The sequence below is a fragment of the Sphaeramia orbicularis genome, chromosome 15, assembly GCF_902148855.1.
Source record: "Sphaeramia orbicularis chromosome 15, fSphaOr1.1, whole genome shotgun sequence".
NCBI lineage: Eukaryota > Metazoa > Chordata > Actinopteri > Kurtiformes > Apogonidae > Sphaeramia > Sphaeramia orbicularis.
Window position 1 is genome coordinate 28,889,958 of NC_043971.1, and position 26,392 is coordinate 28,916,349.

The following is a 26,392-nucleotide window of genomic DNA, read 5'->3' on the forward strand; positions in this document are numbered from 1 at the left end:
ACATATATTGATGTCATAATCATACCTAGCACTATTATCCATACCTTTTCAGAAACTTTTGCCCATATGAGTAATCAGGAAAGCAAACGTCAAAGAGTGTGTGATTTGCTGAATGCACTCGTCACACCAAAGGAGATTTCAAAAATAGTTGGAGTGTCCATAAAGACTGTTTATAATGGAAAGAAGAGAATGACTATGAGCAAAACTATTACGAGAAAGTCTGGAAGATACTATTAAAGAAGAATGGGAGAAGTTGTCACCCAAATATTTGAGGAACACTTGCACAAGTTTCAGGAAGTGTGTGAAGGCAGTTATTGAGAAAGAAGGAGGACACATAGAATAAAAACATTTTCTATTATGTAAATTTTCTTGTGGCAAATAAATTCTCATGACTTTCAATAAACTAACTGGTCATACACTGTCTTTCAATCCCTGCCTCAAAATATTGTAAATTTTGCTTCCCCACCCTGTATAATTAATAACAATAATAACCTTCCTCGTCTAATCATATCTATACACTATGCCATAATATGACTGATACTTACTAGTAAATAATTAGGTTTCTGGCTTTATATTATTATGAGCAAATATAATATGATTTACATAAACACATAATACATTAATACATATATGTAAATACATATTCATACACAGATCTATACACACATATACACCTACATATACACACACACATACACACCTATACATACATTTACACACACTTACCACATACTTGTACATCTTTATCACACCCAGTGATCCCCAAGCCCTCCCTCATCCCTGTACCTCTGAAAAACTGTGTCTTTGTACTTCTTTTTAAATTCTTTCATGTTTGGACATTGCTTTAACTCTATATTAAATCTGTTCTACAGTCTCACCCCGCTGACAGAAACACAAAAACCCTTCCTAGTCGTGCGTATTAAGGGAATTTTAAAGTTAATTTCCCCCCATAAATCATAACCCCCCTCATGAATACTGAATAATTTCTTTATATTTGTTGGTAGAAGATTATTTTTAGCTTTGTACATTATTTGAGCTGTTTGATAGTCCACAATGTTTGTGAACTTGAGTAATTTTGACTGTAAGAATAATGAGTTTGTGTGTTCCTGGTAGCCAACATTATGAATGATCCGAATTGCTCTTTTGTGAATAATAGTTAGTGGCTGTAGTGAGGTCTTGTAGCTGTTACCCCAGATCTCAGCACAGTACTGTAAGTACTGTAAATATGGTGAAACTAGGGAACAGTACAGAGTGTGAAGTGACTTGGGATCCAAAACCTTCTTTGCTTTATTTATTATTGCAATGCTTCTGGAGACTTTGGTTTGTACATGTTTGATATGAATAGAATGCTTTTATTGTCATTATATACATATACAACAAAATTAGAAGACAACTCTCTTGTGGCGCAAAGTACAAGTATAGAAGACAAATAGATTAAAAAAAAAACAAAAAAAAAACCTATAACCTGTAAATAACAACCCCAAATTTTACCCTTGGTTTAATATGCCAAAAAGAAAATTACATCATAAAAATATTTACACTTACAAACAATCATTTCAAAGTCAAATGTGAATAACCAGAACAAATATGAACACCCTGAAATGTCTTAAGAAAAATAAATGCAATTTTAACAATAGTATGCCTGTTACTGATATGAATGAATATTAAATGTTCTATGCATTTGTAGATCCATTGTGATCTGTCAGTTGTGTTAATAATAATCTGAGACTTAACCCACAAAGACCCAGTGCTACTTTTGTGTCAGTTCCCAAATGATTTTCTCCCTATTTAACTTTTCTTAAGTAATTTATCACTATTTATCATAATATCATCCTCTGTATTTTGTAAGTTGATGCCTGTGTCTTTATGTTTCCTTTGACTTTCCTTACATTTTTATCACATTTTGTATTTATAATTTACTAGAGAGACACCAACTACCAGCAAAAAATTCCTTGTAGGGGTTGGCAAATAAAACTGATTTATATTTCTCATATATTAATCCTATTTTATTCTGCAGTGTAAATAAGTCACATTAAGAAAAAGAAAAAAACAATTGTAAAAGCAGTCGCATGAGGATGTTTGAATAAAGGTTAATAATTCAACAGGATTTTTGCATAAATCATATTGGACATGTTTTTAACTTTATGCACCTAAAGGAAGACTTTATCTGATTGGTTTATTGTTTAAAAACAATTTGGTTATAATTGAAGTGTATTTTACATGTTTCTTTGATTGTTTGCCTGTAAACATAACTGAATTTGTGCATATTCAGTCACTAAAGTATTCTTCTGAGAGTAAATCTTAGGGGCGGGTGTTTTAATTACTTTGAAGGTGAATAATCGAGGCATTTTAGGTTGATTTGTTGTGACATTATTGATAAGATCCAATGCACTGCACCCAAACCAAAATTATAATAATAATAATAAAAAAAAAACCTGACTAACCAAGCACACTTATTATTACCTCCGCCAAGGAGGTTATGTTTTTGCCATGGTTTGTTAGTTAGTTTGTTTGTTTGTCTGTCTGTTTGTTTGTCTGTCCGTTAGTGTGCAACATAACTCAAAAAGTTATGGACAAATTTGGATGAAATTTTCAGGGTTTGTTGGAAATGGGATAAGGAAGAAATGATTAAACTTTGGTGGTGATCGGGGGTGGGGGGGCCCACGGGGGGGGGGGCCACTGATCGTTAGTGTGCAACATAACTCAAAAAGTTATGGACAGATTTGGATGAAATTTTCAGGGTTTGTTGGAAATGGGATAAGGAAGAAATTATTACATTTTGGTGGTGATCGGGGGTGGGGGGGCCCACGGGGGGGGCCACTGATCAGCCTTGGCGGAGGTCTGCACTCTCCGAGTGCTTCTAGTTATTATTATTATTATTATTATTATTATTATTATTATTATTATTATTATTATTATTATTTTAAACACTTTTTCAGACTTGAAATGAATTAAACAACGAAGTAAAACTTAAATCCCCTTTCATCCCACCCCAAAATAAAAAAAAAAAAATCCATTATGCTTACCAGTTTGACCAATGGACTCATCAATTATTCATGCACATCCTCAGTAAATGTAGTCACTATATTGTGTGGTTTATTAGGACCCCTGTTAAATATGTTTTAGGGTACCCTTTAAATAAATGCACCATTATTGTTTTTGGAGTCATGATATTTATTGGACCTTACTATTGTTTTCAGCTGCATCAAACATCAAACTGTAAAATTATATCAGTTTTCTTCAGTTATTTGACAAAATGTGACAGGAATATAATATCATATGCACATCCTGTTGTTACTTTAGGCCAGACACAGGAGAAAGACTTTAAAAAATGCAGAAATTATTTGTATTTTTGATTAAATTGAAGTTTTAGAAGAAGTTCCTGTGTAGAACATGTATTTTTTTCTATTAAATGTCACTTTATCCTCATGTATTTCAACATGATTGCCACTAGAGGTCAGGGTTGCTCAGTAAATGAGCTACTGTGTGTGTGTTTCCTCCACATATTCAATTCAGTTTTGCTTTTTCTCAAATTACAAAGCAAAAATCCTAAATTTCAACATTACTGCTTTCACAGTCTGCACAGAATACAATAACCCTCATCCTCAGACAGGCATATGTCCTTTTCCGTTTGTGAGTGGTCACAGTAAATTAGTATGAACATTTACTCCTACACAAACCTAAGTGACAATAGAAGTGATTATAAGTGTCCAATAGTGGCTCCAAACATGAGACAGTCTGACACAATGAAAAGTTAATAAGACATTAATGTCAGCCCTACATTATACTGTGTCAAGAATCACTTGAGGAGTAGGAGTTGGTTTCGATCCACCTCCGAGGTGCTTTCCACAGTGAAGAAGAGCCAGAAGAACATTGAGATGTTCCCCTTCACAGTTCTCCTCAGGGTTCTCCCCACTGTTCTGCCACCTCATACCAGGACGGGGCCCAGAGGCTTTTGGGGCTCTGATGGAACGATCTGGGTTCAGAAGTCACTCTGAGGGACTGGCCAGACCGTCAGAACAGAAGAGACGTATGAATCTGAGGGGTACGTGTTGAGGTCTATGGATTAATGTAAAGTACCAGGATACATGATAGAAATTGACATGATTGTACTTGGTATGAACTGACCCAAAATGTTTTAGCAGTCATATTCAGTTCTTTTGGATTTTTTTGCTGAATATTTTTGCTACTTTCTTAAACTGGGGAAATAAAAATGTAAAATGAATTTTTATGCCAAATAAAGACAAGCATTGCAATTTTTACAGCACTGTAAAAAATATTTTGAAGCTTTTCTTTATGATTTCATGTATGGATCACTACAAAATACAGCAACATATATTGTTAGGAAAATATAAACATATGCTGTAATTTTTTCACCAACAATATAAATATATTGTGTATATATATATATATATATATATATATATATATATATATATATATATAGTTATTAAAGAGATATGATATGTAATCCACAAACTTAGAAAATGATAAAAACTCGTGGATCAGGTACAACTTTAAGAGCTAAATATTACTGTTGAGCTAAAGCATCCACTGATCTAAAATATTTCATAACTGTTGAACCACTAATCCTATCAATTCATTGAAATAATTCAGGTAAAAATCTTTTAGTGTCATCATATAAGACCCATTTGGACATAGTCAACATGGAAACACTGTTATCTCCTGCAGCATTGATTTACCAATAAAACCCACGTAATTTGATGTATGCTACAGGTTGTACATACTTGTTTTTATGTTCAACATATGACATATTTTGCTGAAAAAGTCATTTTTTTCTTAATTTCGGTTAAATTTTTTTTTAGCTTTTATAGACATTTACATGATGAGTAAATTAAACACAGGAAAATATAGAATAAATTGTGATAAAATCCCTTTCTTGAAGGTTCCATTTCCTTTGGAAGTACCAAAAAATAGTTCTAGGTCTGTAAGTGTGGCTTGACCTAAAACCATATTTTGTTAGTGCACTGTTTTATCAGAAAAGTCAACTTGATCAAATATAGCATTTACGCCTCTGTAATTTTAAAACTATTTTAAGAAGTTAAAATCAACACAGCAGGAACTTAATAAGTGCTCTGAAATTTCTTATGCCATGAGTAAAATAACAGAAGAGGTAGTGGTCTGGTTTGCTGAATCAGAGCGTTGGTGGAGTGTTCTGATTCCTGTGATGAAGCTGAATGGGTCTGAAATGCTTCATTGAACAGTTCTCATGACTCATGTATTTGTCTTTCCTCTGTAATGTTCGAGATTTAAAATAACAGCATGAGAAGTGTTAAAACTATCCCACCTTGTGATATGGAACAACAGAGGGCCTTCTGTGGGGTTTTCCATGTGCTGATGACTATGACTTCGACTTGGACCAGGTAATGCTGATCACCCCGACCGGTGACTCAGCCCACATCTGACCTACTGAGGAAATTTTGGACATTTTAACTCACAATCAGCATTATTTTGCTTCCGAATGTTATGGGACTAGTACCAAGAACAGATTCAAGTTGTCTTTAAGAGTTTTTTTTAACTCATAAATGCTTTGAATATTTATTAAAACACAATACATGGATCAGTTTCACATAGAGGGAAGTGTCTCCGGGCTGGTTTTGAATTGATATAACTGATGCAGTGAGCTCACTCTTCATGAATCTATGTTCTCAGGTGATTAGTTTCTGTTCCCTCTGAGTAAAGAGGCCGTTGTTTGCTTTTTGGATGCCACACAGGTCATAACGTCTCTCCACAGGGAGGGAGAAGGGAAAGGGAAAGTGAGGAGTGACTCAGCACACAGGTCGCTTTAAGATTGTGTAAATCAGGTGAATACATGCTGTCAGTGATAAGATATGGAAAACAGTCACAAAATGTTTTCCTATAATTTATTTTACAGCTTTGTCCACATTCAACCTTTTTTTAATAGTTGTATAACCAGATTCACAACTTAGTGTAGACAATATCACATTTTGATTAATATTTAGATCAAATTTGTAGAAATGGATGAAAATGATTCTTAGTAAAACTACTGGGGATTTTTTAAAATAATACAAAAAATTCTAGAACTACACAAAAATAATACTTACCTGCAGGCATATATTACATGAAATTAACTTACAGTATAAAACAGATATGGAAGGACCTCAGGGCGTTGATACTTTTTTAAAAATTTCTGTTAGAAAACTCTCATGCCATCCTAATGAAGTTGATTAGACAGAGTGTTCAAACCTTTATTCATATATGATCTTAGAAAAGTACCATTTAGACAAAATAACCACATGGTATTAACCAAGGTAACACTTTTCCCAGGACAGGAGACAATGACATCTCCCAGACAGACCTTGTATTGTTTTTTTTTTCTGACACCTATAAAACTGAGATCTTACAGGGACAGTCCTTTGAGTTTGGATTTGTTGATGACTGATCTAAGAGTCGCAACTCTATTCTCCTTCTTGCAAGAATAACTCAGCTGATGCAGTTCACTTCCTGGTTACGACTGATATTTTTCTAATATTTTCTTTCACAAAAACCAAACATTATAAGGTGTCTGATATTTTATGATTCTTGCTGTATAATATTATGCCTTTAAACAGTTTCATTTGACATTTTTTTGTATTGTTATTATATTAAAATATCAATATCAACAATTAAAAATCAGTTGTGTTCCACCATTTGTATGACTAAAATAATAACTGAAAGCATGATAAGTTAAGTGCATACACGCATATGGATCTCCCTGGTTTATTTATTCATTTTGATCTATCATCCATCTATGATTTTTCAATGAAAGAAATGATACTGCTTAGTTAATAGAATAGTCTCTGTTAGGTTTCCATTCTATCCATTTATGTTTTGCAATAACACTTTACTTTTCAGATTCTTAATATTCTTAGCAGATCCATCTACTTTGCATCTCTATGTGAATTTTTCCCAGAAACAGAAAAAGGTTTATTCACAAAAATGCTAACCATTTTCAGTTAAACTCTGGAATAGATTAGAAAGTAATGTGAGAAAAGGCATTTATTTTTATCTAGTTATCACCAGCCAGTCAGATGTGACACATAGCAGAGAAAAAGGAAAACCACATAATTTTGAGTGTGTTTCTGCTGTAGGTAATATTATGGGTAGACAGTGGTTCAATTGGCGTGCATCACCTCTTGTTGTTTGGGTCTGATAAGATCATCTGTTTACCACCATAACTCACAGGTGCAAAGATAACTGTGTTTATATGTATAAGTTTCAGATATGCATTAGGTGAATTACAAAGGTTGATTTCTTTTTAACTTTAGGCCAGGGTTAGTAGAAATAAATATATACTTAACCCTTAGAGGAAATGGAAACAAAAAGCACCTACTGATGTAAAATGTTTTATAACTTTTGAACCACTAATTACATCAAAATGTATAAATAATAATTCAGGTAAAAAGCAATTTCTCAGATTTTCAGTGACATCAGATATGACCCATTTGGACTTTGAGAGGCTCCGTGAAATCTTATCACCCTCTGTAAAATGCATTCACTTCTAAAACCCATGTAGTCTGACAAAAAACAATGGCTGTTTTTTTGCTTTTATGTACGATTTATGATATATTTTGCTTTATTTTTGTTTGTTTTGATATAATAAGCTTTGGATTTACACTGATTTTTTATGAAAATCAACATGATTTCAAATTAAATATATGAAAATACCTGATTTTCACTGATGCCAGATCAGTGAAAATCAGGTAATAATAATAATAATAATAATAATAATAATAATAATAATAATAATAATAATAATAATAATAATAATAATAGATTTTATTTATAAGCGCCTTTCAAGACACCCAAGGACACTGTACAACAAGATAAAACAAACAATTCATAAAATACAAAGAAATAAACAGATAAAAGAATAATTATTATATATAGAAATGAACATGTAAAATGGAGAGTAGGTATTTTCCTATATTTAATTTGAAATTGTTGATGCAGATTAATATTTTAATAGATCCTCAGAAAGGTTGAACATAAAGAAAAATTAATTTGGAAATCGCCTCAAAAATAGTTTAAGGTCTTTAAGGGTTAAATACATTATTACGCATTATATTTATTTTGCTTATTTTTTTCTTCTCAATCAGTACATGACATTAGTGTTTTAGAGCCTGATTGTAAACAGTAGAAACAGTATCACCTGATGGTTGCACTCCTAACATCCAGTCAGACAGAACGGCTCTACTCACTACCAGGTGATGAGTTGTTGTTTTGTTTTCCTGACTCATTTTCGGGTGTGATCTCATGGGTATCTTAATGATTTATTTCTGAGGCTGTCTCATGAAATAGAGTATGACGCGACCTGTCTGTCTCCCCCAGTGACGCTCCTTTGTGCACAGTAGGTGGGATATGCTTTTCAGTATTGAGTCAGACAGTTCGAGTCAGGTAGAGCTCCCCCTGGCGGCACAGAGAGAGAGCGAGAGAGAGAGAGAGAGAGAGAGAGAGAGAGAGAGAGAGAGAGAGAGGAAAATGGGTGGACGGAAAGTCCCCGTGTGGAAATCCCCTTGACCTTTTTTTTCTTTTTTTTTTTTTTTTTTTTTTTTTTTTTTTAGTTTTTTTTTTTTTTTTTTTTTTCTTTACAACTAGCGGACGTCTATACTCTTTTGAAAGGCTTCGCCAAACTGCCAGAGCTCCCAAATAGATCAGATAGTGAAGGAAAGAGAAGGTTGAATGGCGCCGTGGACCGTAGCGGTGAGGCTGAGTGAAGTGGCTGACAGAGGACTAGCCTGAGCAGCAACAAGGCTTTGTTTTTACCCCCGACATATTACACAGGTAAGACAGCCGTCCTCTCTCTCTCTCTCTCTCTCCCTCTCTCTCTCTCTCTCTCTCTCTCCCCTCTGCCTCCCCCCCTTCCACCTTCCCCATGTGGACTACATTTCTTATCACGGGGGTTGGGACTCGGTGGGTACATGACGCCTGGGCCTTGTGTACTGTGTGCTGGTGTTTGTGTGGGGACATGGAGGAAGCCTGAAGCCCGCTCGCGACAGTGGCTTTGACAGCCATTGTTTACAAAGACGTCACCCTGAAGCGGATAGCAGGGCTTTGCACCGGCCGAATGGAGCGTCGGCGCCGCCACACTGTGCCGATCCCCGCGGTGTGAGACACGATTGAAGCCTACATTGTTTCAAAGGTAGTTGTCATTGGAATTACGTAAGCCTTGAACGTCAGCAAAGTCTCCTGTTATTGTGTTTTTGTGTAGCCGGCCATCCTAAACCGCAGCGTCCGCCGCTGTGCCACTGTCTGTGTGTCTGCCCCGGTCTGCCGGCGGTGCCGACGCACCAAACAGCGATTAATGATTCCTGTCAACATGCACACTGACATCCAGGTGTCTGTTGTCTGCTCCCTCATGTGACTGACTAGCCCTTTAGCATGGCCTAGTGTGGCGGTGCACCTGCCGCCGCCGCCGCTAGTGCTGCTGTTGTCGGACCGGTGAAGGCACAGGGGGCACTTTCAGATGGGAACTTTCAAGGTGTTGTACATGTCAACTCCTGACTGACTGACTGACTGACTGGCAGCTGGTACAAGTTAGAAAGTCAGCAAAAACTCCAGGCCTAGTACTTGCTGACCATCACTTTCTACTTCCTGATTTCTCAGAATGTGCTGATTCTCTGTGTTTTGGGCTGAAATGTTCCTTTAAATCCTACACCAGGGGTGTCAAACTCATGTTAGTTCAGGGGCCACATAAAGCCCAATATAACCTGCAGAGGGCCGGATCATCAATATAATAACATAATAATACATAAATAATATCAATTCCAAAATTTGTATGTCTTATTTCTATGGTTTAGAGTGGAAAATGTAAGATTATATTATTAAATTTCTACATCTACAAACTATCTTTTAAAAAAAATGGACAAACATGAACCATGACCAAAATGAAATTTATTAAGAAAAAAGTACAATTTTAACAATTTATGCCATTATTTGGCCTCAGCTTCTCATTTTTATATGCTCATTACAACATACAGATCACAGTGCATCTACAAATGCACAAAAACATTTAATGATAGACAGGATATTGGTAAAATTACTCTTAAATCTCTTAACACATTTCAGGTTGTTCATATTTGTTCAGGTTTTTCACATTTGTTGTAAAAGGCTAGTCTGTAAATGTTAACATTTTTGTGTAATTTTACTTTTTTTTATACTAAAACACAGAAAAATATGTGGTTTTCGTTATTTATACTTTATTATGATAGTATTTTACTGGTCTGACCCACTTTAGATGGAATTGAACTAAAATTATTTTGACATCCTTGATTGTTAAAATCTTCAGTGTAATTTTTTTATTTCACTAATTCATCCCGCGGGCCAGATTGGACCCTTTGGTGGGCCGGTTTTGGCCCCCGGGCCGCGTGTTTGACACCCCTGTCCTACACACAGAAAAACGTCTCTTTCTTTACATGTGTGTTTAGATTTAAGATGGGGGTCAAACCTACGGCCTGCGGACCTAAAGCGGTCCGCCAGAGGTTCAAGTCTGGCTCAGGGGATGAATTTGTGAAGGACAAACATTAGACTGAAGATGTCAACAGTCAAGGGTGTCAAAGTCATTTTAGTTCCAAACTACATCATTTTCGCAATGTTATGCCTGTTACTAAATGTTTTATACCTTTCTAGACCCACTGTGATCCGTAATGCACATGTATACAGAAGTTGAGATATAATATTGTTAAAATTGCTCTTACTTTTCTTAAGAAGTGTCAGGTTATTCACATTTTTTGAAAGGATAGTTTGTAAATGTAAACCTTTTCATAATGTAATTTTGCTTTTTTGCACTAAAGCAAAGAGGCAAAATTGGAGTGACATTATTTAGAAGTTATTACATTGTTACTTTACTGTTTTGGCCTGTCTGAAGTGAAACTGGGCTGTATGTGGCCCTGGAATAAAATGAGTTTGACACCCCTGGTTTAGAAAATGATCATTGTGAGCAAAAAGATCAGTAGGTATACTTGACTAATCATCTTTTTTGTCTTCATACTTACATTTCTGTATTTCATATATCTCTTTATTTGTTACTTTGGCTCAGCAGATTCAACACTAGTTTATTGACAAGGCAACTGGTCAAGGTTCTGTTTTTTAACACTAAATGAGAGGAACCTTCAAGACGCGAGTGGGTGAAGGGGTCTTTGGGCAGTGGCCCACAGTTCTGGTCTGGAAAACACCAGTTTATGGTTGAAAGGCTTTTGTCTCAGTTGGACACTGGGCCAACCTTTGGGAAAACCGTCAACACGATAGGAGAATTAAAAGAACAAACAACAACATAAAGAGTTTATTGTTGACATTATTCCGCTGGGCCCATTAAAATCTCCGAAGAAAAAAGCACCAAACAGTCTCCAAAGAGTGATGACCCTGTGTTGTCGGGTGCTTTCCTGAACGAAGTATGAATTAAATTGTGTGCTCGATCTTAATCATTAAGGAAGGGGAAACTCCACAGAAAATTTCCCACCAGTCTGTTGTAAAAACTCTACTTTACTGTGAAATAACATGTCCTCTCTCTTTCTCCTCATCCAGTTTCCACATTGTTCAGTCGTTGGCGGTTGGTGCCTCCTCTTCCTCCCCACCTTCCACCCACCTGGCCACCCATCCGCCATGTCGCAAGGTCAGAACTTCCTCCCTAAATTCCTGTTTGTGTCCAACCTGCTGAAGGCGGTGAAGATCCGTCAGCGCGTTCCCAACGATGTAGTGAAGCCGGCTGCCAGCGGAGGCCTGATGCACCACCTGCGGGGTATGCACCGTTACACTCTGGAGATGATCGCCATGAACCACTTCCCGCAGGCCTTCAGGGAGGTGGTGCAGGCCGCCATCCTGGACCGAGCCATGCAGGCGTCTTTGGAGCAGGAAAAGAAGCTGAACTGGTGCCGCGAGGTGAAGAAGATGGTGCCGTTACGTACCAACGGTGAGAAAGATTGTGCCAAAGTTTACACAAAGGGCTGACAGAGGGCTCAAATGTTTTATTTTTCATGGGTCTAGTGGGGTTTTAGGATGTTGCACCAGGGATTATTTATACATTTCCTGAACCGTAAAAATAGAGACACCTGAAGCAGTTTTACAGACCATTTATAGAACTGTCATCAATATTTGTTCCTTGATTTCAGGAATAGTGCGATCATTGTTGTTCAAGGGGGTGGATGTTTTGCTTTTGTTTCAGTTTTCTATGATAGAGGAGGTGCGTTTTTGTGAGATGTAAATTCTGAGATGTCATTACTCACAGGGAGGGTTACTGTAAATGACAACAATCAAGGAACTCTGGTTCCGCTTTCATATACTCATTTAGCAGCCCCCTTGGTTTTTACTCAGCTTAGCAGCATTTTTAAGTTCAGCTCATTGCTAAGTCATGTTTTCTGTTACGTGAATGTCATAACATGGGAACATCCCAGGGCAGGCCAACATTTAGACATAAGCCCCATTACTTCTGATCATAGCTCTATACCGGGAAATTCTCTGGCGTCAATTACAGGACTGTTATTTACTGTCGATGATGATCAGACCCAACTATTTCCACAACCTTTCATTTACAACTTAAGGGGTATGTCCCCTCTTTTTCTGTGTAGGTGTATGTGTATGGAATGTGAATGTCAGTGGATCTTCAAACATCTCGAGTTCTTCTAGTTCCCCACCTGCCTGACTGATGCTGCTGCCTTTATGTCTGTCAGATATGTCGCAGCTCACTGGACCTGGTGAAACCACATGTGTCCAAATCCAACCATGTGTCACTGTCACTGCTGGTCTTTTTAACTATCTTCTTTTGCTTCAACACATCTGCTGTATATATGAGATTAGTGTCTATTTTTAGATGAGAGGTAAAAACAGGCATAGTACTCATACCAGAAAGAGGAAGTGGAAATTGAGTTGGGGTCAGAATGATTTAAACTTGTGAGTTTCCAGAGGAAATCATTATTTCTTCATAATGAAGTGATTAACACTTACCAGCAAGAAATTCTTGTATAGATCTAATCTCAACGTTTACTTTGAATAGTCAATGAGTGGATGAGGAACTAATTGGATGTTCTCATACAGGCAATGAGCTATGACTGAATGAGTTACAGTAACCTGCTTACACATGGTTCCTCTTCAGAAAGACCCTCAACTGACTAATAACACCGTCCATTTTCCACTGCCAGTAACCTGGATGGAATTTCCTGCTTTGTGATGTGATGTCAAAAAGTTTAGACAGAATTTAGAGGCACACCATCTATCTCTGAAGGACTCAGACATGACTTTGAGCAGAGGACGGACAACTCGCACACACATAGAGGACTGAGTGACGGCTGCTGAGTCACTGGAGCTCAGCGCACACACATAAACATACAGAGATACTGCATGAGGGAGCACCAGTCCACCGATGACACCAACACTGTTGTGTCTTGGATTAGCAGTCCAACTCATCTTGGACTTTTTTTTTGTTTTGTTTTTTTTGCTGTTCGTCTCATTTCTTTCTCTGTGGTTAGTTTTTACGATCATTCACAAGACTCCAAAACCTCTCAGCACCTTTAGTTTCTCCCAAAACCAAATATTATTCCCTTAAGATCACAGTCAAGAAATAAACAATCTAATAAAATTCCCACGCTAAAAAAAAGGAACACTATTCACTGTTCTTTGCTTTTTTTTCCACCCAGTGAAGAAACGCTTTATTGAAATTCAGTGCGTCTACTGTCTTAAATGTCTAGGACACATCCGAGGGTTTTTCCCAAACAGCATCCCATGTGTGTCATGTGTCCCCGACAGACAAGATTTGTTCAACAACAATTCACTGACTCTACATAGTAGCTGCAAGGACACACACTCCGACAAGTTTTAAGTCCTATTAAGTACATAGAGGTTTTTCACAGGATATGTACATCTTTATATTTGATATGTGATCTACTGTGGTGTGATATTGCATCTTTGGTCTTTATCAAAGCAGATGGCCGACAGACAGGATGTGAGTCAGAACAAGCAGTTTTCAGACAAAGATCACCGAAGTGGATGATGTGTGGCATGAGCCTAAACTCACACTGGAAAGCACGTTGTTGCAAAGTTGTGGTCAGTGTCACCTGGAGGGTGACCAGATGAGGATTAAACTCTGGTCCTACTCCTACGCTGGTGTGTTTTCAGGAAGTGTCCCAGCTTGCGACAGAGGAAGCATCTATATTTAGACTGATAGGACAAGCAGACTGTCTTTCATCTTTAGTTGTCAGGCAGCTCCATTCAGGGTCAAAAGTCTGTGTGTCTTTGTGCGCAAGGGGAAGTGATTATACAGTCGTATTTGTGCATTTGTGCCTGCGCTTACGTGCCTGTATTGCTGCTGAGGATGGTGCTGTTGAGGATGCCTTTTCTGACTAGAGAGCTGTGCATTTTATGTTTTTGTTGAAAGTGATGCAAGAGTGCCGAAATGCAACAACATCTAGCTAGACTGAAATAGAACCGGATGTTTTTTTTCCACCAAAGTACAGTGGGATGTTCCTTCACATGACTGAAAACAACTGAATCTCACATTACAGTCGTCTCTTGCTACAGGTAACATTATTTTCAGAAATCCCATCACAGTCAGGCCTATCAAATGACTCTTAACACAGAGCTAATGTCAGTTTTGAGGCCTCATTGTGGAGGGAAACCGTTTTAAATCTGACGAAAAACCCTGGACTGAAACGTTGAAAATGAAACAGTAATGCATAACAGAGTTACACAGGGAAAGGTGTGTGTGTCTTGGAGGTGTGTTGGAACATTTTGTCAGGTAAACACAGACATACTGATAGTCGTAGAGTATATGGCATACGTTTGTGCGTGCTTGTGCTCATTAATCACAGCCTTCATCGGGCGTTGATAGCAGTTGTTCAGAAGATAACATTCCATCCTGTCCAAGCTCCGCCCCTGTGGAAAGTCCAGGACCAGCTGAGTAGCATTGATGAGCTGGGATCATAGGAGGGGAACAGTCATACACACACACACACACACACACACACACACACACACAAAGGCAGAACTTAGTGCAGGGAAATTCCTGTGTTTAGTGGGGCAACAGGGTATTTCAGAGCATATTCACAAACATGGCCTCTCCTGTTTCACAACGAGAAAAAGACCCAGAGTTGCAATAGGAGAAGTAAAATCCCAGGGTTCTTAGTTGCTCAAACACATATGCTGAATGTGTGTTATTTTCATGGAACTGTAAAAAGAACATTATTAGACATGTTCTTTGCAGATTACAAACAAAAAGCCTTTTAGTTTTCAGAGATGTATTTCAATAAAAAGCCATTTTTCCTAGTGCAGCGTTGTAGAAACAGGCTCTGCATGTTGCGTGTGTACCTTCAGAAGTATATAAGGCCATGTAATAGTCTAGACACCAGATAGTGCGACAGCCTGGAAATCCCCAGACTTGTGTTACGTTTGTGTGCGCACATAACACAGTTGTTTGTACAGATGTGTATACTTTTTATACACTGCATTTACATTCGTGCATGCATGTGTGTTTGCACAGTTTTTACAGTTTTATCCACAACGCATGTATACCTCACCACTAATATGTGTTTTTTTCTGTCCTTTCTCTGTGTTTACCAACAGGAGATGGGAACTGTTTGCTCCATGCAGCCTCTCAGTACATGTTGGGTGTTCAGGACACAGATCTGGTGCTGCGGAAAGCCCTTCACGGTGTTTTGAAAGAGACAGATACTGGCATATTTAGAGCTCGCTTTCAGGCAGAACTGGTTCAGTCCCAGGAGTTTACCCAGACTGGACTCCGATACACCACCACGGTATGAAGAGACAACTAAAAACCCTATTTTATATTACTTTTATTTAGACTGTGTCAACAAAATCTTTAAATATTTCATAATTTATTCTTCATTTTTCTTCTTTTACCACTTAGAGGTCCTATTCATACTGATATTTATGTGACTTTTTAAAACGAAAATCTTCTGTATGTTTGTAATCGTCCTGCGTATGTTTGGCTCCAGAACTGGGAGGAGGAATGGGAAAAGATAGTTAAGATGGCCTCTCCGGTCTCCAGTAGCAATGGCCTTCAGTTTGACTCTCTGGAGGACATTCACATCTTCATCCTCTCCAACATTCTTCGCAGACCTATCATCGTCATCGCAGGTACTTATTCATCTTTAAGAGAGTTTAATATTTAATTTTTGCTCCCAAAGAAGGAAAGGTAACTCAACTGCTTTTTAAAGTTGTTCTATAGTAGAACAGATAAGGCTCTCAAAAACATGAAACTATTTTAACCATAGGTGAATATGCACGGTTGCTGCTCTTATATATTTATCTAAATATAACTTGCTTATGTCAAGGCTATTTACTACTATTACTATTTACTACTGCTATATAAAGTGGTGCACATTAACCAGAAATAATTCTTCCTGTGAAATTTTGGTTGTTTGCATCAGTACTTGGCTTTAATCCTTCTAGATCATCTTTAGAAACTGACTGAATTACTGACACTTACTTGAGACATTTGATTCTTGAAGATTTGTTAGATTTTTGTTCAGCAGCATTTACCCCCATATTTCCATTTTTTCCACAGATCAGGTGGTCAGGAGTATGAAGTCAGGTTCCTCCATTTCTCCGCTGAATGTGGGTGGGATTTATCTTCCACTACACTGGCCTCCCACTGAGTGCTACAAATACCCAATTGTACTCGGCTACGACTCGCAGCATTTTGCTCCTCTCATCACTATCAAAGACAGTGGCCCAGGTAAGAGACAGAGGACACAAAGACGGCCAGACAACAAAACTCAAATTTGGCATTATGCAAGAGAAAATGAGAGGCCTATTATCAGTAAAACATATTTGAATATCATGTTTTTTCCAGTTTCTTATGAATCAGCTGTTGTGGTCTGAATTTTACAGAGATTCGAGCTGTACCGCTGATCAATCCAGGCCGGGGTGGCTTTGAGGAGCTCAAAGTTCACTTTCTGATGGAGAAAGAACAGCAACAGAAAGACAGGCTTCTCAAAGATTACCTGCTACTAATTGAGATCCCAGTCATCGGCTTGGGCTACGATGCTACACGTATCATCAACGCTGCACGGTACATAGAAACGACAAATACTAAATGTCTCACTGTGAAAAAATAAGTGAGAGCAAGTGGGAGCTTGAGAACCTGAAAACCTCACATGGTGTTAAGAATGAACCTTGGTAACACATAGTATTATAGTACACATTCAACATTTACTAGTTGCTTAATAGCATACATGTCAGTAGCATATATGGACTTAATTATCCATTATAAAACACTTATCGCTGCTTTACTCTGCATGACGGTATTGTACAGTAACTCAGTAACAGTTTTCACCCAATAATCTCCTAATTACTGCTTACTGATAGTAAGTAAATATATCTTGGACATGAATCTTAATGAATATTCCTGTGCTGTTAACACCTGAACAAATAACATTAAATTCTAATTTGTGGTAAACATCTTTCCATCTTACAATCATTACGCAGTAATTAGGAGGTTATTGGGATGAAAATGTTTAATATCTCAATAGATATGGAAGGTGGTCTAGTAGAATAAGGCATTTATACATTTTTTATAATTACAAATTCAGAGCAAATGTTCCATGAATATGTATGTTAATAATCAAGTAGTTACTAATGAATGTGTATTGCCTACAACAAACTGCACTTCAGAAAGTGCAGTTATATCAGGGAGTTAAATATATCCGTCTTTTTCAAGGCTGGATGAGGGCAACCTTCCTGAAGACATGAACCTGATGGAGGACTACCTGCAGCTGGTCAACCACGAGTATCAGCGCTGGCAGGAGGACAAAGAGCAGGCCTGGGCCGCCCAGCCACAGCGTCCTCCACCCTTCTCTGTTTCCCAACTCTCCCTTATCGAGATCCGCTGTGCCACACCACGCTGCACCTTCTATGTCTCTGTTGACACACAGCCTCATTGCCATGAATGCTTCGAGAAGCGGCAGGCCACTACCGGTGGAGGAGCGAGGATAGAAGGCGTGGTTCAGACAAAGGGTGGAGGGGTACAAGGGGTTGGGGGGATGGGGGGATCAGAGACTGAGGTGAGTTCCAGAGGAGCCAGAAGCAGCAGTCCCCCGTCGTCCTCTTCTGGGAGAGGGGTAGTGTTGTCCAGTCCTCGCTCTGCCCCACCCACCGCTCCCAGCCTCAGCCTGTACAGTGAAACACACGCCATGAAGTGCAAGACACCAGGCTGCCTCTTTACCCTAAGTGTGGAGCATGATGGACTTTGTGAGCGCTGCTTCAACTCCAGGCAGAACCATGGACCTCCTGGAGCTGGAACGGCTGCTACAGGACTTCCAGGCCCTAATGGGGGGCCGATAGTCGCACACACAGGCCAGGGCTCTGGCTGGACCCAGTGGGGGGGTTGTGAGACAGAGACAGAACGTTGCAGCATGTGCAGACAGGAGGCGTTCAGGATATTCAACGGCCTGTGTCCACCCTGCATGCAGAGACAGCAGGCTCCAGAGAGAGGGGAGCCGCCGCAGAACAACCCCAGGACTGAGGCCTCATCTTCAGCTTGGAGTCAGGCCAGGGACGCTGAGCGACCCTGCCTCACCCTTACCCCGGGGCACACCTCCGCCTGGCAGGCACCTCTGGCTCGGCCTTGTAAAAGATCTGGGTGCCAGTTCTTTGGAACGCCAGAGAAGTTGGGTTTCTGCACTATTTGCTACGTAGACTATCAGACAAACCACCGTAAGTCCATAGACTAAACATGTCTTGGCTTTTCTTTTGCTTTTAGATTTTTTTGTTAAATTTGTTTACATTTAGCAATATATCCTTAGTTTTTAACATTGTTCCACATTAGTCCAGTTTCACAGTGTAACACTGTAGGTAAAGTGCTGTGCTTATTGTAAAAGTTGCTTCTATGTCTTTGATCCAGACCTGACTCCTCCTCCTGCACCGGTTCAGAGCCGGCATGGTGTGGAAGCAGGTTTCCAGAATGCCTCACGGTGTCGCGGGCCTGGCTGTGGAGCGGTTGGTAAGGCCATGCTGGAGGGTTACTGTGACAAGTGCTATGTCAAAGAGCAGAGCGCAAGACTCAACCAAGTGGCACACCGCACACCACACTCTCCTCCTCTGGTCATGGTAGGAATCAGTCTAATGTCAGCCTCTGCTCCTCTATTACACTTACACTTTGTTCTCTTAAGTATATCATTATTTTTGGTGTATTTTTCACTGTGTTGCTGGTACACGATTATCTCACATATGAAAACATTGAGATGACCTCCAGAAATCTGTTCTAACCAAGACTTGGATTCTTATATGTCACCTTATTGACCTTGTTTTGAGAATAATATACAAGAGCAGGTTGTGTACGATTTTTGTAAAATAGTTGTAAGAATATTTACCCGTCCAAATTACTGTGAGAAACTGCAGTGTTGTATTTCAAAATTTTGTGGTTAATTTATTTTAACTTTGCTTCTCTTTCTCTTTACCTGTATGTCTCTGCACAGCGTGACCGAGCAGCCAAACCCAGATCTTCACAGCAATCCCAGACCCAGGCCCAGACTCAGTGCCGTCGAAGTGGGTGCAGCAATGTGTCCCCGGGTTGCACAGACCTCTGCCCAGAGTGCCACACGCGTGGCCAGGGCAGGGAGGGAGGCAGGCGGGCGCAGGCGCCCAAAGAAAAGTCAAAGCAGCGGTGCCGGACACAGGGCTGTGACCACTACGCCAACCAAGAGAAACAGGGCTACTGCAACGAGTGTGACCACTTCAAACAGATTTACCGCGGCTGACCCCATGTGCAACGATGACGATGGCGACACATCGCTAGCACGCTAGAGCCGCCGCCCTGCTCTGGGCGCCCATGCCAGTCAATGCACCTCTGATACTAACTAACCAACTAACTAACTAGCTAGTGACTAACTAGTACCTTATGGCCTGAAAATCGACCCCTCCCCCATGTAGAATGTGAAGCGAGAGTGCGTGTACGTGGGGGAGGGGGTGAGTGTGTGTGTGTTCACATTAGACATGGCCTCCAGAATACCTCTTTGTGCAATTATTATCATCTGACGTGCCGTGTGCAGTTACACGGTGAGAGGTGTGGCTACATGTCAGAGCAACTGACTTTTGTGTACAATATGTATTTAGAGGTACGCAGTGAATCGTGCCGGACAAAATGATTGTATGTTGACATAACAAGAAGCATCTGACATTGCTTTCTAGACCACAGCCAAGGATTTATACCCCCTGTCAGTCTGTTTGTCTGTCCGTCTGTCTGTCTGTCTTAATCCATCTGTATATCTGTCTGCCTGTCTGTCTAGCATTTGCTCTACAGAGTGAGGGATGCAGTAACTGGGGATGCCCAGCAACAAACCTGTGGAAGTAGAAAGCAGAAGTGAGCCCAACTAGGCTAAAAAAGCATTTTCAACTTCAGTGAAGTGCATAATAGGAATTTAAATGGTAATTGACACCGTTGAGCTCAGTTCCTCAAAATTACACATATGTTTCTCTTTAAAAATTACAAAAAAGCCAAAAAGTCAATTACACAATAATGAAGAAATAATTCTTCCAATTATCAGACACTGTTAGTTTATATAATTTTTGTCAAATAAGCATTTTTTCTTGGTTGATACGGAAAGTAAGGAAAGACCAGTGCAAGACAGACAGGGCAGGCCCCTGCTAGTTTTGGTGCTACATGTACAGAAATAAAAGCCTCTTCATTGTAGCCAACATGCTGGCGGTGTCAGCGGGCAGAAGGCAGAGAACACAGTAGAGACAGGACTCATCTTCTTTCTATTCCGCCTTTACTTCCTCTTATTTCCCTTTTCCTCTCTAAACCAGATCTGTTGCCTTGGTCCTTGTTTTCCTGTTTACTGACCACTCTAGCACCTAGAAACACACATACAGACACAAACACAGATACCAACACATGCACATGAATGCACGCACAAATGCTTTTGCTCCTGTCCTATCAAAAGGGTGTTACAACCATAGAGAGAATTCAGTACATCATGACATCTCACACACAAACATGCACATAAATACACACACACAGCTCTGTGAGATTGTATCTGCCCCACCTTAGTCTGAGGTGATGTAGGCAAACAAAATGTATTCCTCTTCTTTGCTCCACCCACTGGATGTGCCAAGGCGACAATTTCAAATGTTCAGACAGCAATCCCATTGCCTGCTTTGGCCAATCTTGTTTATCTGAATGTGTTTGTGCTGCTGCTATAGCAGCACACTATTGGGGCTGATCCTCGATAAATTTTGCCTTTAAGTAGTGATTGAAATTTCATGGACCAGAGGGGCCTGATCACTGATCCTGGATCAGTGCTCCCACTTATAAATGCTTTGTGAATATGGATCATGGTCCATATTGTCGGACCTTCCAACATGATGCCTCATCTCTAATACACACATGTCCACAATGCACATAGTTGTGCATCTGGAATACAACTGACATTCCTGTTTTTGTTTTGACATTTTTTGGGGATTTTTAATGTATTTTAATATATTTGATTTGGTTTCTGCCAAAAATACACGTGCCATCAACCACCAAACAATTGTTGTTACCTCCTTAAATATGGACAGCCTGGACCATTCTACACTAACTAGAGTACCATAGGTAGACATCTCCAGCTCTCTGTAACCACTGAGTAAAACCTCTGAAGCTCTATCATGACAAAAGGCCCTGATGGGTACAGTTTTTCTGTAAAAAAAAAAAAAAAAAAAAAAAAAAAAAAGTTAAAAAGAAAAAATACTACTGAAATAACTTGCCAACCAATCATTTTTCACATTAACCTCTTAAGTGATATCAGATGTATGATATCATTTATTTCTGTCACATCTTATGCTGAAGATCTTCACTGCTGTAGGCAGATGTCCATCTGTGGCTCTAGTTAGAAAAGCATAGACAAACAGGCTCTCGTTCTGCCTTTTCATTCAACTGTATCTAAAGCTGTCGGGCCAGCCCATGTGTTGATGGCCTGTACGTAGAACTCTGTGTGCTTTAATCACCTCTAGATAAACCTTAATCAATTAAAGGCCAATTAGTGGTCGGCTCATCAATATCCCTCCACTCTCCGGGGTTGAGGGGCTCTAGTGAGTCTGACTGGGAGGAGATCATATAAGTTGCACATGACTTGTCTAAGCTGCTGAGGCATTTAGGAATGGTACTCCGACTTGCTTAGGGACATTCCAACAGTAGGAAGAGCATCCGCTTAAAAGCAGAAGGTGTAACAAAACATGCAAACAGTGTGGAAGTTTTCTTCGTGTGACCTTTCGACAATAGGGTATTGTATGAAAAAAAGCCTGGTTTTATTTGTTAAGTATTTATTCATATCAAGATATCTGTATTGTGTGATTCAATAATTATTTATATGTTGTCCTGAAATGAAATTATTTTTTATTAAGAAATCTGAAAACAGTCTTATGTGGTTCTTTCTTGTGTGTGTGTGTGTGTGTGTGTGTGTGTGTGTGTATGTGCGTGTGGGTTTTTTTTTGTTTGTTTTTTTACAAGAACATATATCAGTTTGTACATTCACACAAAGTTCAGGCCATCAAATACTTGGGTTAGGTTTAGGCATGTTATGGGCAGGGTTAGTCTATAGGAAATTAGTTTAAGTCATTGTAATGTCACATACACACATAGAAGCCCAACATGTGTCTGAATGTGCCCATGTTTGGAAGCTGCATGGACAAACTTTAGTTTAATTTAGTTTTTCTATCTTTTTTACCCTTTTCTTCTATTTTTAAGACTTTGCTTCAGGGTTGAAGTTAGTGATGGTTAAAGATGGGATAAAAACTGTCATAAACAAAAGCATAACATTACTGTGTGCATGTGTGTGACAATATGGATTTCCACCACCACAGCATATGTGTGTGCAACAGAGCCACTACCCTACAGGTACTTTCACATACAGTAGGCTTGTGTGTGCTCTTGGAGGACTCCACACATTGCACTCTTGTTACAGCATTGCCTCTCTCCACTATGTGTATTGCCTAATGCTGTTTTCTGCTAAAAGGCAAGTAGCTCACAGATGGCATCAAATCATCTCCAGTGTAGGAAGTACAGTAGGTACTGCAAAAGTCATCAGATAAGTGATCACCGAGGCCTGGTTTAGATGTGGCAGAGTGCACCATTTTCCCATGCTTAACTGGGTTATCGCATGTTCTCTGTCTTCTCTACGCCTCTGTTTCCTTTATTCATTGTTACACATTTCCATACAAAAAAGTTCAAAAAACAACAGCTTTTAGGTGCTTTTTTGTCACTGTACAGTGTTTTTTTTTTTCCAGCCTACTCATATGTTTTAAAAAAATAAACCCCAACCCTTAAAAAATTACACACACACCTCATTTAAGTGGAGTGGCTGACACAGTGGGAGGGGGGAGTTTGGAGAGAAGGGAGATGGCAGTGACTGTTGGGGAATGTGTAATAATTATATATAGGATAGGGCAGAGGTGACATTTAACACATGTGGGAGTGTTGGGTTGTGTGTGGGCTTCTCATCAACCTACCACAGATTGATGGGCTGATGTGGTTTCCTGGAAATACCCCAGTGTGCAAACACTCCCCTTTTAAACTGTTCATTTGCACACATTACTGTTTCACTAGTGAATCCTCCACTGGTGCAGTGTAACAAACCTTCCCCTCCAAACCACAGGAACTACAACTTGTGAAATGTACTGGTGCAAAAAACAAAACAAGTCTTCTCTGACAGGTTTATTTTTGATGTAGTTATAACAAATACTGTTCTTTAAAACAGCAACCAGAGTGATACCACCCCTCTGACTCTAAATTATGCTATGCAATATTCATACTATAGCTGGGTATTTAACTATTAATACACTGTACATCACAGTACAAGATATATAAATGTGTTGTCACTCCAGACTACTGCTGGGTACTGGAATTTGTCATAAAATACACATAAAGTTCATATATTAACCTCAGTGGTGGATGAGCTCATTTTAACAAGACCTATTGATGATAAATTCTTTCAGATAGAGACTATGATATTTTTAATAAATATATAAAATAATAAACTATTCCACCATTAGATGTTCTTCAGTACTTTAATTTGTTAATTTGATGGACTTAATTAAAAAACAAAACAAAACTATAGGCTAATGTCTTCATATCAGACAATGCTGTAAACTTGGATTAAATAGTGGCGCTAAAAAATATAAGGTAATGTGTTTCATCTGTAACTGAGTTGTTTAGACAAAATTTAATGATTCTGTGTGGATCAGTATAGTAAATTCATGATCATATCAATACATTTGTTTGGAATTGGATTATTTTAAATTTAAGCGACTCACACTCTGTTAATACTCTCACATAAACCTATGAATGGAATTCCAAATTTCAGCAAAAAGCTAATGAATGAACCACATGATATATGACTCACTGTCCCATTAAAAAAAAATCTAAAATGTTGCAAAAATCAGAAGTACAGTCATAGCTATCCTCACAGTAAGTTACCTGTGTTGTGCAATAGGAAGAGGGCATTTCCTGCACCGCACTTTGTGTGACTTAACACCCTTCCACTGAACAGCATCACACATTCACAAGCTCACTATTATTTAACTATGTTACAAAACTCCCAGTCATCTTTACCTAGAAAATGAGGCAACTTCCCATTTTAGGTTAGAGTGGTCTACTGATGTAATAAGCAGAAAAAATGGTGCTTTTTGTCTACAGAGGGAAAAAACTGCAGTCGAATCAGTATTTGGTGGTAGATCATACTTTGGTTTGAAAATGTTATCTAAATATCTGAAATGTGCCCTCTAAATCGCCCATTTTTTAATGTATTTTTAACTGATTTAACTTATTCATATTCTGCTTTTATTGTCATACTACCACATGACATACGAGTCATTCAATCATTACATTATATTTGTCATGTGAAGTTTTATAATGAAATGGTATGTGGGATAATCAATCCCTCCACTAGAGGGCATCAAGACTTTGTGTACTGAATAATACCAAAACTCAGAATACATGTATGTGCGTTTCATACACACAACAGACTACACAAAACAGCTTTCTTACACTTTATACTGCTTAAGTTTTCATTTAGAATTTGACACTTTTACAACACAACTGTAAGGTCTCACATACAACTACATTGCCTTAGTGAATCACATGTCATGTCCTTTTAAGAAAGGCCAAATATGCACAACAATACAACACAATACAATACAACACAACACAATACAATACAATACAATACAATACAACACAATACAAGGAGATAACATCATCTCCCTCTGCAATGTAGGTAGTCCAGATCTAAGAGAGGAAGTCATGATATATATCACGAAAAAATTTTAAATGACATATATCCATTACTTAAAGCTGGTTTAGTTGATAACAGATTAACAGATTTAGTTTCAGTTAAACCAATTCTTGGTTATAATTTTCTCACTAGCAGTAAATTGATAAAAACATTCACTTGTTTAATACCAAAATAATTAACCTCATGGGGAAGACCTATCCACAAGATAAGGTAATGATTGATATCCATGCTGATAACCAAAAATAAATGCATTCATAAACTGGGTTTGATGTGCCTCTTATTTCTACAAAGTAGAATGAGCACATTCATTTACTAAAATGTAGCCAATAGACACAAAATGAGAGGAGCAACAAGTTTTCACCTTATTTATGTAAAATCTGGACTTTCTACATATTTGACGTTTTGAAGCATTAAACAAGTATATATGGTTCAGAAAGTATGTATTTAAATCTGTGGTCTTCAGGCACTGTTCTGTATTTTATATGAAATAAAGTAACATAAAGATAAATGTAACCGGAACATTCAAATTTTTTTTTTTTTTTTAATTGTGAAAAGTGACAGTGGTAAACATTCAGACATATTAAACATACAGCATTAACATCATAAACAAATAACAAAGTAGACATACTTAGCACATAGGTGGGTGTCTTAGTGCACACCTTTTCAGTTTAAGCTTTAACCACTGGCAAAGAAAACAAACGCATACATTCAGAATATATGAAATGCACTTATTTTAGAATAAAAGTACTTCAAATAATCAAATGCAGAGTGTACAGTATCAAGGGTTCATTTTTAGTGTGTAATATGAAATTCTTGCCATATCATAAAGCATGTACATCCAATATTGCAATTTTCAACTTCTTTTTCACTTTTCTCCCTCATTTTTTTAATCTCTCCAGTATCTGACCCCACTGTAGAAAATTAAAAACGATCATTTTCTACTTAATTCGTTAAATAAATGAAAAAAAAAAAAAAAAAATTACATCACTGTCATGTATTTTGCTCTGTTCTCATAGTCCCAAAACAACAAAACTCAAAATATTGCTGTGCGTCACATTAATCACCAGATAACACTACAAGCTAAGGCAGAACTACAAATGGTGTGTACAAGGACTACAACTCCCAGTCTTCATCTAGATTGACAAAACTAAGAA

The 26,392-nt window shown here is 38.4% G+C and overlaps 1 protein-coding gene across 3 annotated transcripts; it reads left to right on the top strand.

Annotated features, from left to right (window-relative positions):
- The first annotated feature begins 8,603 nt into the window (after positions 1-8,603).
- tnfaip3 (tumor necrosis factor, alpha-induced protein 3) lies at positions 8,604-21,728 on the top strand. Of its 3 annotated transcripts, XM_030156076.1 has the most exons (10): positions 8,604-8,805; positions 8,996-9,163; positions 11,545-11,929; positions 15,571-15,761; positions 15,963-16,104; positions 16,535-16,705; positions 16,861-17,041; positions 17,690-18,684; positions 18,872-19,077; positions 19,446-21,728. In XM_030156076.1, the coding sequence occupies exons 3-10, from the start codon at positions 11,623-11,625 to the stop codon at positions 19,725-19,727; spliced, it is 2,475 nt and encodes an 824-aa protein (XP_030011936.1). In that variant the 5' UTR covers positions 8,604-8,805; positions 8,996-9,163; positions 11,545-11,622; the 3' UTR covers positions 19,728-21,728. The 3 variants fall into 3 exon arrangements, with proteins under 3 accessions (XP_030011936.1, XP_030011934.1, XP_030011935.1); XM_030156074.1 differs by lacking the exon at positions 8,996-9,163; XM_030156075.1 differs by lacking the exon at positions 8,604-8,805 and having other exon boundaries at positions 8,848-9,163.
- The last annotated feature ends 4,664 nt before the right edge of the window (positions 21,729-26,392 follow it).